The sequence below is a fragment of the Acinonyx jubatus genome, chromosome B4 (genome assembly GCF_027475565.1).
Source record: "Acinonyx jubatus isolate Ajub_Pintada_27869175 chromosome B4, VMU_Ajub_asm_v1.0, whole genome shotgun sequence".
NCBI lineage: Eukaryota > Metazoa > Chordata > Mammalia > Carnivora > Felidae > Acinonyx > Acinonyx jubatus.
In genome coordinates this window covers 71,595,490-71,610,264 of record NC_069387.1, presented here as the reverse complement: position 1 = coordinate 71,610,264, position 14,775 = coordinate 71,595,490, and the positions used below count along the sequence as shown (strand labels likewise).

Sequence of the window (14,775 nt, the reverse complement as noted above, 5' to 3'; positions counted from 1 at the left end):
TCTTTGTTGGACATAGTTTCTCTATGGCCCTCAATTAATTTAATCTCTAGTTTCTTCTTTAAGGATAAGAACATACTCCCACCACACACCTAACTGGCAAAATGAACTGTTTCATTTCTTTGTTAAGGTTGAGAAACTATTACTATTTGACCACTGATTCCCCAATATGCATTGGCTATTTAACATCTATTGCCTGTGGGTGAAAGGTACTAACTAGATTAGTAGTCAAAATTACCTACTGTTTTCATGCTTTATAATTTGCCCAATTCTGTTAGTTGATATCAAGTAAGTTAAATGCACTTATGATACAACTCTACCATATACTTTAGAAGGATGCAGTGGAAGTCAATAAAGTATGTGATATGTATTACACACTTTGTGTGAATACAGTATATAATTGTGATTCTATAAGTTAGAGAAGAGGAGAGACTGAGACCATGATTAAATGAGAGCAGAACAAGGAGCTGGAGAGATGTGATGAAAGTCTGAACTGGGCCATAAGCACTGGCAGTTGAAGATGCCAGGGTATTTAGGAAGATTCAACAAGATTTGGTGAATAAATGGATGTGGTAGTTAAAGATAAAAAATAATGAGATTTTTGCTGTGAGGTTGTGAGGGAAGTTGAGAATGATCTAAATGTATTTCTAGGCTGAAAGGAAGAAGCAGGTGAAAGATAAAGAGGTTTAAGATATATGAATGAGGAGATAGATGGACATTCAGAGCACAGATTGAGAAGAAGCTGACATCTCTGAAGACAAAGAGAAGTTGAAGGAAAATGAATTCAGACGCTAATAAGTTTGTAAGTGAAGGGGTAAGAAGCTGAAGAAACCCATGCCACATGACTTCCATATTAATTGCAAAGTGAGAATACGATCAACTGAGGAAAAGAATATCCTATATTAAAAAATACAAGGAAAGAAAATGTCTTGGGAATGGTAGGAGGTGGAAAGAGCAGATGAGGTGAAAGATGGATTGTTTTAAGACAAATGAAGTTGAAAAAAGCACTTCCAAAAAAGCTGAGAGTGCTAAAATATAAAAATGATGACTCATATTGAGATAGGAGAAAGAAGTCCAAGGACTGAAGAGAATGATCATTATTAGACAGGTATGAATTCCAATTAAAGACATTTGAGTTAAACAGAACTGACCCAAGGGCCCCGAGGAAGGGTGCACAAGTGTAGGTATACATGTCCATATATGTGTCATGTGTACAAATGCACATGTGTCTAATCCAAGACTCTGATTCTATGGTTTCTGGTCCAAAATTGAAAGTTATTAGGATATATTATACTTATGTATTAGTATGATCAGCTAGGAGAATTATAATTATAAGGTCATTCTTGGTGTATCAATTTCCAGTGAACAAAATCACAAATAAGTCCATTGGGGCACTTAATCTTGTTCCCACAGTTGTAAATTTCTAATCCCTCACACTCCTCTAAATGTTTTTTTGAAACTCTATTATACTATTCTTCCTCTGACTTACGTTGGTCCTACTGCTCCTGGAACGTATAGTATCTAAGAAATTAAAGCTTACACTCAAGTTCTGCTTTAGCCTATTCCACTATACAATATCAGTTTCCTGTACTGCATATTTAAATTTATCCTTAGTATTAAATCTTACACACCATTAGCCATACTGAAAAAACATTATGTAAAAACACTAACCTGGGGTGGATGCTACATGGGTCTGGGTTTGGACTTGCTCTACAGCTTGTGGCCTAATTTCAGATAAAACTTGATGACTGGAACTTGGATGTTCGACAAGTTTTACTGCAGCTAGTGCATCAGGGCCAAACATCTGAATATCCATAGAAACCAGACACACTAACATGTCTAAAATAAATTAAAAACCAATAGTTATTAATCAATAGTATTACCAAACAATGACATTGCTGAAAAACACATGCTGTTAGAATAACTGTTTCTCAAATGCCAGTCCACAAATCATCATTCATCAGAATTATCTGTGGATCTTTAAAAAAGATAGTTAGGCTCAATTTCTGAAGACTGATTTAGTATCTCTGGGATGGGGATTTGGCATCTTTGTTTTTAAACAATTTTCCAACTGATTCTGATGTGTAGCCAGATTTAGGAACCACTGATATGGAAAGTAACATCTTAAATTTCTTAATAATAGTACTGGCAAGCCAAATCTCTATTAACTCTGATTTTAGTATTTACACCAAAGACAGAAATCATTTTAATCAATGAGTAAAATGTTAACATGATATACTTTCATAAGTATGTTTAAAACTGACAACCCACTAAGGGTGTGTTAAGTTCACTAATTTTAAGGATAGTAGCACTACCAGCAACTTCTAGGAACACAAGGAAACTTTTTCACTCAGCTTCAGTTGCTTAATAGTAGCAGCTGACTGTTTAAAACTGAAAGATCTGCTCTTCAGAGACAGCAGTTTTGTTGGTTTGAAATCTGATATGTAGTAACAGAAATACAGAAAGGGACATGAATTATTGGTAGCCACATACACCCTGGTCTCTATATGACAGAAGTTTCTCGCTAATCTTAAACAGGCAAAAAAGAATAGCACAAACAAGCGTATCTAATGGGTAATGACCCCTCAAAATAAACAGTACATCCTAAATATCAATTGTGATTTAGCACAGTACCAGACTAAATATTTTTTTTCCTCAATAAGGAAAATAAATGTTTCTTTGGTTTAGTCTTACCTATGCTCTTTTCTACTTTTGCAATTTTTGTGCAAGCGACGTCTCCCATTTCAGTGAGCATATATAGCACCTCGAGTGTTGAGATTACAAGCAGCACATCAGGTAAAGTGAGATGACAAATGATCTCTCTGTATGAGTCCTGATCGACATATTCACAAATCAAAACACCATTATCTTCTGCTTTGCAAAGATTTCCCAAAATTTCCATGCCTGAAAAGCATACATGCACAAACATTTATTTGTTTTTTAACAGATGCTAAAAATTTTGTGTGTGTTATACAGTGAGGAAATTAAGTAAGTGCTTACCCCTCATCTTTAAAAATCTATCCCTTGACATTAGGCATTTAGTAACAGTATGAAACATCAGATGAGTAGTTTTGAAATCAACAGGGTCCAATAGAAGCTGGAAAAAAGAAAGGACACTATTGTTGAGGCAGGCTTCTTCCACTGTTGTAAACTTCAAATTTAATAAAAATTAACAACAGTGTTGCGTATGTTTTAAAAAAATGTAGTTACTGTGAGAATAGCCATCACTAAATCTGGAGCATCATTTCAAATATTTCTTTTTTCTAAAAAAGTGTGTGATACCATACCACTTTAGGCAAAACTGTATGTAGGCCTTTCATATTCTGTAAGTATAGCAAATATAATAATCCTATATACTAAAATTTTAAAGTAAATATCACTGCTAACTATTAAAACTATTTTAAGTTACTGTCACATGCTTACCTCAGCTGCAATATTTCCTAATGTGTCAAGGCCTAATTGCCTTAGAGAAATAAAATGACTATGTGCAGAAAGTAATAGGAAACGAAGACAGGTACGATTAGCTGCCAAGAGCTTAACATTGCCCTCCTCAAAGGAAAGATTTCGCAAAATCACTGCAATCTGAAGTACCCGTTGTCCTTCAATATCATTAATGCCCAGCTTTCGAGGTGGATGAAATAAAGATTCCCAAATCCATTCTCCTGATGTACCTTCTGTAATAGAAAATACACATTTTACTTAAATTAATATTTCATTTATTATTATTGATAGTCAAAGTTACTTAAAATTTTTCTTATTGACTTACCATGAGACTTGTTTCTGTCAGAAATGAGGTCACGTACTTCATTATCATCAACAATGTCCTTCCAAAACTGTAATAAGAAATTATAATACTTAATTCTGACATTTGAAAACAACTCTTCTATTACTTTAAAGACAGTCACACATACTATAACTCTATAAAATTTCTATTTAAAAAAAATTCATGTAGATATATGTTATATATTTATTTATTTGACATAAATGCTTAACTTTTTATAAGTTTAAGGTAGTTATAAATAAGGTATCATTTCAGACTAGAGTTTCTCAACCTGGGGTTATGGTGCTATTATCTTGTTACTTTTGTACTAATTTAGGGTCGTATTATCTTGTTACCTTTCAACTAATAAAGAAGCACACAGACTATTTGCTTTTCATCTCTTAAGCATTCTAGTACGTATATTTCAAAATAATTGTATTTTATTTTTTTGGAAGGAAGATTCCTTTGCATTTAAAGTCACTAGTCTGAGAAAAAGTCCACTACCAAAAGGATCCACTGCTCAAAAAACTCACGATAGAAAATATTTGAGAATAAACAAGAATTAGGCATACGAAGAAAAAAAAAAAAAAACAATGTTCAATAAACAAGAAAAAAGGGCCATAGGAAATCCAAATAACAAAGATATCAGACATGGAATTTTAGATGATCACAGATAATAAATTCAAAGAAATAAGAGATCGAAAAATTTGGCAAATAAATGATAACTATAAGAAAACTGGGGTGTCTGAGTGGCTCAGTTGGTTGAGCATTTGACTTCTGATTTTGGCTCCGGTTATGATCTCACAGTTCTTGAGTTTGAGCCCCACGTCGGGCTCTGTGCTGACAATGTGGAGCCTGCTTGGGAGTCTGTCTCCCTCTCTCTATGCCCCTTCCCCACTCATGCCATCTCTCTCTCTCTCTCTCAAAAATTGAATAATAAATAAATATTAAAAAAATATAAAAGCTAAACAGAATTTCTAGAACTGAAAAGACAACTCAATCTAACAAATGATTATATACAACTCAAGAAACAATTAGTGAACTAAAAGAGAGTGCAGAAGAAAATAACAAATTGTCAGCAAAAAGAGACAAAAGGATGAAAGAAAAAGCATATAAGACACAGGGCATAGAGTGAAAGGTTCTAACATTAGGGTAACTGGAGTTCCTGAGGAAGATGAGAATGGGCAGAAACAATAGTTGAAGAGACAAGGCAAAGAATTTTCTGAAACAACTGAAAGATGTTAACCTACAGATTTAAAAAGCACTCCAAACTCTGAAGAAAGAGAAATAAAGATGTGTAGGAACATCACAATAAAATAATAAAATACCTGAAAAGCAAACACAAAACAAAACAGGGGCGCCTGGGTGGTTTAGTTGGTCAAGTATCTGACCGGCTCAGGTCATGATCTTGCAGTTCGTGGGCTGGAGCCCCATGTCGGGCTGTGCTGACAGCTTGAAGCCTGAAGCCTGCTTTGGATTCTGTGTCTCCCTCTCTCTGCCCTTCCCCTGCTTACTCTCTCTCTCTCTCTCTCTCTCTCTCTCAAAAATATATAAACATTAAAAAAAAAAATTAAAACACACACATACAAACCCTCCAAAACAAAACCCAATTTAAAATGCAAAGACAGACAGAGAAAAGAACAGATAATCTTGAAAAGGACAACTAAAATGACAGCAGACTTTGTAAAAAAAAAAAATTAATAATAATAATAATAATGATGATGATGATGATAACGGAAGCCAGAAGACAATGGGACATTTCCTTAGTGATGGTAGAAATGATCTGCCAAACTAAAATCTTTACACAGTGAAATTGCCCTTCAAAAATGAAAACTGGCAAATAAAAACTGAGAAAACTTGTCATCTACAAACCAGCGTGAAAGAAAAATAAATGAAAAGGTAGATGTAGTTTAAATCAAGATAATGAATGAATTACTTTAAAAATGTCCTATGAGGTAAAAATACACATAAAATTAAAATCTAAGACAAAATGTCTAGAAGAGACTTTTGTTCAGGCCATAATGGAGTAACTGGTACTTCAGTAGTCCTCTTCCTATCATAAAACTACTATGTATAAAACAACTGTTTTCAGAGATTGGACAACACAGCAATGCAAAACTAATCACTGAAATAGGGAAAACGAATGAAGTGAGTCCAATGACTGTTCCATAGTTTTACAGGACACTCTTTCTAGACTACAGCAAAGGGACAATAAATCTAAGAGATCACAGCAAGCTGAAGAAACTGATCAAGGCCAATAGAACTAGAATTTGAGAGCAAATTTGCAAGAAAGAGGAGCAATGAAGAGAAAACTCCATGACTCTGCACAGGACTGCCTTGAATTGATTGATGTTATGACTGAACTCCAAAACACCAGGCCAAAAAAAAAAAAAAATGTAGAGAAAAACCACTGAAGAGCTATACTGGACAATTCACAAAACAGAGAAAACTCATTAAATACCCTGTTAATTCAGTCAAAATCCAAAAAAAGCCATGCCTTAGGAATAAGGATAAACTAGTGCTAAAGACTAATTTCTCTCAATCATAACAAAGCTTTAAAACAATCTTCTAAAGGATCAATATGTCACAATCCATATGTCAATTAAAAAGCATGCCAGAACAAAGTCCAAAATCCAAATACTCAATAATGTAACATTCGTAATATCCATATCTAATAAAAAATTGTCTGTACAAAGAAAGTAGGAAACATGATTCATACCTAAGACAAAAATATTTCAACAAAAAACAAATCCAGATGTAATAAAGATAATGGATTTAGCAGGCAGATTTTAAAACATTTTTTAATAAAATTTTATTTTTTACTAAATATGGGCAAAGATGTAAAGGGAAGTATGAACACAATTAGAAAAATGGGATGTTTTTAAAGACAATCAAATAGAATCTCTAGAGTAGAAAAACATAGTATCTGAAATAAAAAACATGACTAGAGGGGCTAAACATAACAGAAACTATCCATGAAGAACATAGGAAAAGAAGGTCTAAAAACAATGAACAGAACTTCAGTGGCCTGTGGGACAATAAATGGTCTAACATTTGTATGAATATAGTCTGAGAAAAATAAGGGAAAGAAAATATTTCAAGGCATAACTGTCAAAACTTTCCAGATTTCATGAAAAATTACAACCAAAAGAGCTAAATAAATCCCAAGCAAGAAAAGTGCAGAAAACTTCAACAAGGCACATCATAACCAAAATAAAAATTGATGATTAAGCAAACACCTTACAAGCAGTCAGAGAAAACACATCACACACAAGATAATAAGAATAAAACTGACTTCTTGTCAGTAACAGGCAAATCAGATGGCAATGCAACATTACCCTAAAACTACTCAGATAATACCCTAAAAACATGTAATTTTATATTCAGCAAAAACATCTTTCAAACATAAAGGCAAAATAAAATTTTTAGGAAAATAAAAGCTAAGAATCAAAACTCAACCACATCAATAATTTCATAAAGTATAAATAAATGGTCTGAACACATTCATGAAAAGTAATAAATTACAGAAAAACTATAGTGAGGGAAGAGGGGAAAGCAAAACCCAACTATAAGATGTCTATAAGAAACACTGTATATAAAACCATAGATGACAAGCATAAAGACGGAAAAAGATATATCATGAAAATATTAATTACAAGAAAGCTGCTATAGATAAATTATACCAGGGAAGTTCTTCAGAAAATGGGATATTACCAGAGGTCAGAGGAATATTTCATGCTGATAAATAAAAGCTGAATCATCAAGAAAATGTAAAAATCCTGGGGCACCTGGGTGGCTCAGTTGGTTAGGTGACTGACTTCGGCTCAGGTCATGATCTCACAGCTCGTGAGTTTGAGCCCCGCGTCGGTCTCTGTGCTGACAGCTCAGAGCCTGGAACCTACTTCAGATTCTGTGTCTTCCCCTCTCTCTACCCGTCCCCTGCTCACGCTCTGTGTTTCTCTGTCTCTCAATAATAAATAAACGTTAAAAAAATTAAAAAAAAAAAAGAAAATGTAAAAATCCTAAGTGTATATGCAACTAATAACAGAGGTTCAAAATACAAAAACTGACAGAACTGGGCTGCCTGGGTGGCTCAGTCCATGATCTCACAGTTTGTGAGTTTTGAGCCCTGAATTGAGCTAGCTGCTGTCAGCATACAGCCTGCTTCAGATCCTGTCACCCTCTCTCTCGAAAATGAATAAACACTTAATAAAAACAAAAACAAGAGCAAAAACTGACAGAACTAAAAGGAGACAGAAGCATTCACACTGTCGATAATTTTAACACTCATCTCCCAGGAAATCCTGGAACAATTATGTGTAAAAGCAGTAATGATACAAAAATTTTGAACACTGTCAAATACCTTGGCTTGTTATTAATAAATACTGCATTCAACAATAGTAGAGCATACAATGTTTTCAAGTGTGTATGAAACATTCATGAAAACCATATGCTGAGCCATAAAACAAATCCTGGTAAGTTTAAAAGAACTTATATAGACTATGTTCTCTGACAACAATGGAATGAGATAAGAGTAATAACTTTAACAATAATACTAATATTAAAAGCTACTTTGAAAGAAGACACAGTCAGATATTAAACAGCACACTTCTACATAACCCATAAACAAGAAATCATGAAGGACATGAGAAAATATCTTGAACTAAATGATAATGAAAACTCAACATAAGCAAACGTGTGGGATACATCTCAAGCAGTTTATCAGAATTTATAGCTTTATATGCTGACATTAAACAAGAAGGAATGTTTAAAACCAATGGCCTAAGATTCTATTTTAAGAGGTCTGAAAAAGAGCAAAGTAATGTATAACAAAAGCAATATATAGACATCAAAAGTGAGTATATGCAGATGGGAGTTTGTTCTAGTGTCCCTGCATTAACTAAAAAGTGGTAAAAGTACTAATTTACTAAATTAGTAATAATGAAAATTATAATCTTGGGGTGCCTGGTGGCTCAGTCAGTTAAGTGTCCAGCTCTTGATTTCAGCTCTGGTCACGATCTCATGGTTCATGGGTTCGGGCCCTGTGCTGGGCTTTCTGCTGGCAGTGTGGAGCCAGCTTGGGACTCTCATATTCTCTCTCTCCTCCCCCCTCTCTGCTCCTCCCCCACTCACATGCTCTGTCTCTCTCCCTCAAAATAAATAAATATCCATTTAAAAAATAATAACTAAATAAAATAAAATTATAATCTCTAGTGTAATCACTAAGAGAACAGAAAAAGTATAAAATACCAAAGTAACAGTATGCAGAATACTGAATAGTAAACAATACTCAGTCAAATCAATTGAAAAAAAAAGTAAGAAAGGAGGAAGGGAAACAAAACCAAACCAAATAGGCAGGACCTATAGAGACCAATTTAATACACTGCATATTTAAACACAATCATATCAAAATTATATTTAACATAAATTGAATAAATGCACAAATTTAAAAACAAAGATTTTCACACCGGGGGAAGAAAGTCCAAATGTATGTTTTTATATATAAAAAAAATCTAAAATACAAGGATAAATAAGGACAGTTCAAGGCAGATGAACATAAGGGAAGGGAAGCAAAAATAATGTAAAACACAGAGTTGGACAAACCATAAGAGACTCTTAAATACAGAGAACAAACTAAGGGTTGCTGGAGGAGTGCTGGGTGGGGTGATGGGCTAAATGGGCGAGGGGCATTTAGGAGGACACTTGTTGGGATGAGCACTGTTATATGTAAACGAATTACTAAATTCTATTCCTGAAAATAAATAAATAAAATTAAAGTTACTATTTTTGCATTCCTCCCAAAAGAGAGGTTCAAGGCAAAATATGAGCCATACAAACCACAGCCAAGTGGAAGATGATTTTACAATGATTTAAGACCAAAAAAAGTAGACTTAAAGGTAAAAAAGGTACTTTATATGTTCAGTTGACCAGAAAGATATAACATCTGTAAGTGTGCACTATGTAACAGTCTTGAAATATAAAAACACAGAATTATAGAACTGTAAGGAAAGTCATATCAATAATCACATTAGGTGTTTTTAATATACCTCTCTCCATAAATGAAGAAATAAATGGACAAAAGAGTACTGATATGGAAACAGGAGTATCATGATTAACCATGTTGACCTGACACACATAGAAATTCACATCCAACAACTTCCAAATATGTATTATTTTCAAATGTGAATAGTGTTTATGAAATCTCATTAATGTTAGGCTAACAAATAGTGAAAATATTTCAAAAGTTTAAGATTATACAGAGTATATTATTTCTGCATAGTGAAATTCAGTTAGATATTAATAAGAAAAAGAAAACCAGAAAAACTTCATGTTTTTGGATATAAAAAACTTCCCTTCAAGAGATGATATTTACAAATGACATATCTGATAAAGGGTTAGTATCCAAAATATGTAAAGAACTTGTAAAACTCAACACCCCAAAACAAATAATCCAATTTAAACATGGGCAAAAAACATTGTTCCAAAGAAAAATGAATAGACATTTTTCCAAAGTAGACACATAGATGGCCAAAAGACACATGAAAAGATGCTCAACATCACTCATCATTAGGAAAATACAAATCAAAACTATAATGACATCTCACCTCACACCTGTCAGAATGGCTAAAATCAACAACACAAACAACAGGTGTGGGCAAGGATGTAGAAAAAGGGAAATCCCCTTGCACTGCTGGTGGGAATACAAACTGGTGCAGTCACTCTGAAAAACAGTATGGCGGCTCCTCAAAAAGTTAAAATAGAACTCCTTATGGTCTAGCAAATTGCACTACTAGGTATATACCCAAAGAATACAAAAATACTAATTCAAAGGGATACATGCAGCCCGATATTTATAGCATTATCTAAAGTAGCCAAATTATGGAAATAGCATCCATCAACTCGTGAATGGATACAGAACAGTGGTCTACCTACCTACCTACCTACACATACAATAGAATACTATTCAGCCATAAAAAAGAATGAATATTGCCCTTTACAACAACATGGATGAAGCTAGAGAATATAATGCTCAGTGAAGTCAGAGAAAGATAGTATCATGATTTCACTCATATGTGAATTTAAGAGAGAAAACAAGGGAAAGGAATACAGAGAGAGAGAGAGAGAGAGAGAGAGAGGGGGGGGGGGGGCAAACCAAGAAACAGACTCTTAATGATAGGGAACAAACTAATGGTTACCAGAGGGAAGCTGGGTGGGGTGGAGGGTGAAATAGGTGATGGGGATTAAGAAGTACACTTGTGATGAGCACCAGTTGTTATATGGAAGTATTGAATCTCTATACTGTATACCTGAAACCAACATTGCATTGTATGTTACCTAACTGGAATTTTAAATAAAAATTTAAAAAAATAAAAAGAAGGAAACTTCCCCTCAAAATAATCCATTTAGAGGACATCATAATGAAAATTATAAGATAATTTAAGGTGACCTTTAACGAAAACATGAAATATCAGAATTGGGAGAATAAAATTAAAGGTGTGCTTAGAAGGAATTTTATGGCTTTAAATGTATGCATTAAAATGTATGTATTAGAAAAAATAAAAACAAAAATCAATGATCTAAGCACCAGCACAAGATTACAAAATGTGCAATAATTAAACCCAAAGAATACAGTGTACAAAAAGAAAAAGAGCAGAAATTAATGAAAACATGCAAGAGAGGTGATCATCTAATCATCTTCAACATATTTGTATCTTCTTGATTTCAAGGGAGTATACTGACAACCCCCCCCCCCCGCCACTCCCCATCGTTGACTGCATAAGTAAATACACCATTTGTGCATCTTACAACTTTAATCACTATTTTTCTGGAGTTAAAGAAATTATCTGCTTAACTACAACCAAAAGGCTTGGCTTTTAATGGGGAGGGGGGAGGGGGGAGGGGGGAGGAAAGAATACAGGACTTCGGATAAGCTTGTGAAGTGGGGAATTAATATGCAACTTTGTATCATGGTAAGAAACTGGAAGGTCTAATACTCTCAAATACAGGGAACAAAAGGGGTTGACGGTCTCTACTTGAGCTCTGAGTTAAAAAGTTTCCTAAGTATTTCACAACTAGCCTGCTCCACAGCCTCCATAGGTTTGGTTTTATTACAACAATCATCAGAAAATTTCCAATAAGGAAACTAACATAAAATCAATTTAGACAGCTTTTCTTTTCAGGTCACTGGCAAATGCAAATAAGAAGTGAAGAAATAAACTCTCCATCCAACCTATACAAAAATCCCACAGAAAAGTCTGCTAAAGTTTATAAACTAACATTGTAAAACAAAGGAATAATCCGCCATGAATCAGAGTGACTAGAATGAGTTGCAAGAGGCTTAAGTATTAGAACTGTCAGGTGTGTGTGTTTGTACACATACATTTAATTTTTGATCTACATTTTATATATGTATATATTTAATTTGTACATAATTTGAATATTAATACAATATATTTTAAATATACATTATTTGAATTATTAAAAGCATAAAAGACCAAAAGGGCGAATTTGAAAAAATATAAAGAAAAGTTCTAGAAATTAAAACACAGACACTAGGGGCGCCTGAGTAGCTCGGTTGGTTAAGCGTCCAACTTTGGCTCAGGTCATGATCTCACAGTCTGTGAGTTTGTGCCCCACGTCAGGCTGTGCGGTAACAGCTCAGAGCCTGGAGCCTGCCTCAGATTCTGTGTCTCTTTTTCTCCTCTGCCCCCTCCCAACTCGCGTTCTGTCTGTCTCTCTCTCTAAACAAAATATTAAAAAAAAATTAAAAACACAGACACTGAAATAAAATTTAACAAGTAAATCAAGTAAAATATTAGATACAGCTGAAGAGTGACTAAGTGAACTGAAAAACAACCCTAAGGAAATTAGCTAGAATACTGCTCAGAATCTAGGTATTCTCAGATTTATTGCTGTTGTTATAGATTTATCATGTTCAGAAATCAATGTATAATAAAAATAGAACTTTATTTATTTGCTATTCTAAAGCATTTTTTACTCAATCACAACTTTGCATGGGTATCTGTATGTATTATACTAAGGATTGAAGTATAAATAGTATCTATACAAAATGAGCAGCCATTGATCCTTGGCACTTGGCAACATGTACTTCAAAGGCTCAATATTTTAATTTATGTGTTACCTTAACAAAATCTCTATCAGTCTTCTCCTTCCATTCTTCACCAAATACAGTAGAAAAGGATCCTAAAGCTAAAAGAATAAATAGTATATTCAGTAAAATGGAATTATTCTTTCACTTACTTCCTTAGTATGTAGGTTTAGAAAAAACAGCAAAAGTACATTTACGTATCTTCTTCACTAAAAACTATTTCATAGTAAATGATAGAAAGTCATGATAATCTCTTCTGAAATACAGTTTTTTAAATTACAGAATTTAAAGAAAACTTATCTTTCTACAAACTAAAAATATACAACTCATTTTTATAGTATTTATGCAGACAATGTAGAAAAGAAGAATACTGTAACAGTTACTCTGCATTAGGTTTAATTTGTAGAGGAGAAAAAAAAAAGTCAAACTAATGCTATTGCTATTAGGTTGCCAGAATTTTTAAATTTAAAATTTTTATATTAATTTCAAAAGTGATTGGGTAACAAATATTTCAAATAGGATAAGGCATTCTTTGGAAGTAATTCCCACAAATAAAATCTCCCCTAAGAAACATACTCAGTACTATAGTTTCTCTACATTTGATAAAGTTGTTTTAGAAGAAAAATCAAATCATGCATTTCAAAACCTTCTTAATAACACCCAACCCTTCAGCTCCCCACAACACAGGCTTAGGCATATAAGAAGATGTTATATCATTTTATTTCTCCTTTATGTTGCTAGCTCATATTATTATCAGTTATGGGAACAGACAATAAAAGCAGTATGATACAAATGTCTGAAATGTGGGACAATAATAAGCATTAAGCCTTTAAAAATTAGGGAAATGTTTTTGGGGCATCTGGATGGCTCAGCCAGTTGAGCATCTGACTCTTGGTTTTGGCTCAGGTCATGATTTCATAGTTTCGTGAGTTTGAGGCCCATATTGGGCTCTAGGTTGGCAGCACACAGCCTGTTTGGAATTCTCTCTCTCCCTCTTTCCCACTTGCGCTGTCTCTGTCTCCCTCAAAATAAACAAACTAAAAAAATTTAAAAAAAAAGGGAAGTGCTTTTATCAATCATGAGATTAATTCTTTAATGAAAGCTACTGCTTTTGGAACACAGAAAGAAAACTATATAGTGGCAATAGTTAACAGAAAAGCTAGTTTTATGAACATAATTCTTTAAAAAACAAAAGTAAGCATCCTTAATGGATATGTTGTGATCAGCATATACATTTTCTGTTTTAAAAGATTTATTGAATCTTTGTATTCTTATTATGCCTTAGACCTAACATTTCCTTAATAGTGAGTTAAGCAAAAGTTTGTTAAGTATTTAGAGTAAGAATTTTCATTTAAACCTACTAAAGAGGATGAAGAATAAATTTTAACATAAGTTTATCAATTAATTTCAATATTGATAATAGGGTCATGAAGAAATAACAGAATAGATGTGGAAGTTTTTAATAAGTAAATAAACTACAATGACCTAAGGAAGAATTTCATAAAATATCACACTTACATATAAAATAGCCACTTAATTAGAAAAATGAAGCCCACATACCACTAAAGAGAAATAAGATTTTGTTTGTCCTGAAAAAACCTTACAAAGAAAAACTTCACTGGGAAAAGAATACTAGATGGAAATATAAGATGGAAAAATTACATTTTGTCAAATAGAATTTTTATTATATTCTTCAAACATAACAAAAATATAAACATTCTACATTTTCTAAAGGAAGTGTCATGTATATTTATCTCTTATTAAAATCCCATGCCCTAAAAATAAATCAAACTGCTCAAAAGCCTAACCAAATCAAATATATTCATAATCCTCAGAGATCTAATGTAAAATCACTGCTTTAAGTATAGTGTCTTCATAAAGTCCCCAAGTACTCAGAACTCTAAACTTC

The 14,775-nt window shown here is 33.3% G+C and overlaps 1 protein-coding gene across 2 annotated transcripts in view; it reads right to left on the bottom strand.

The window, feature by feature from the left end:
- Positions 1-14,775, bottom strand: part of ARID2 (AT-rich interaction domain 2) — a 184,762-nt gene that overhangs the window by 74,160 nt on the left and 95,827 nt on the right. For both annotated transcript variants that reach the window (XM_027035954.2, XM_027035953.2), the window contains exons 6-11: positions 12,900-12,967; positions 3,764-3,830; positions 3,421-3,671; positions 2,998-3,094; positions 2,692-2,901; positions 1,669-1,836 (exon numbers count right to left, since the gene is read on the bottom strand). In XM_027035954.2, coding sequence (XP_026891755.1) covers positions 1,669-1,836; positions 2,692-2,901; positions 2,998-3,094; positions 3,421-3,671; positions 3,764-3,830; positions 12,900-12,967 — 861 coding nt within the window. The remainder of the gene's footprint in view (positions 1-1,668; positions 1,837-2,691; positions 2,902-2,997; positions 3,095-3,420; positions 3,672-3,763; positions 3,831-12,899; positions 12,968-14,775) is intronic.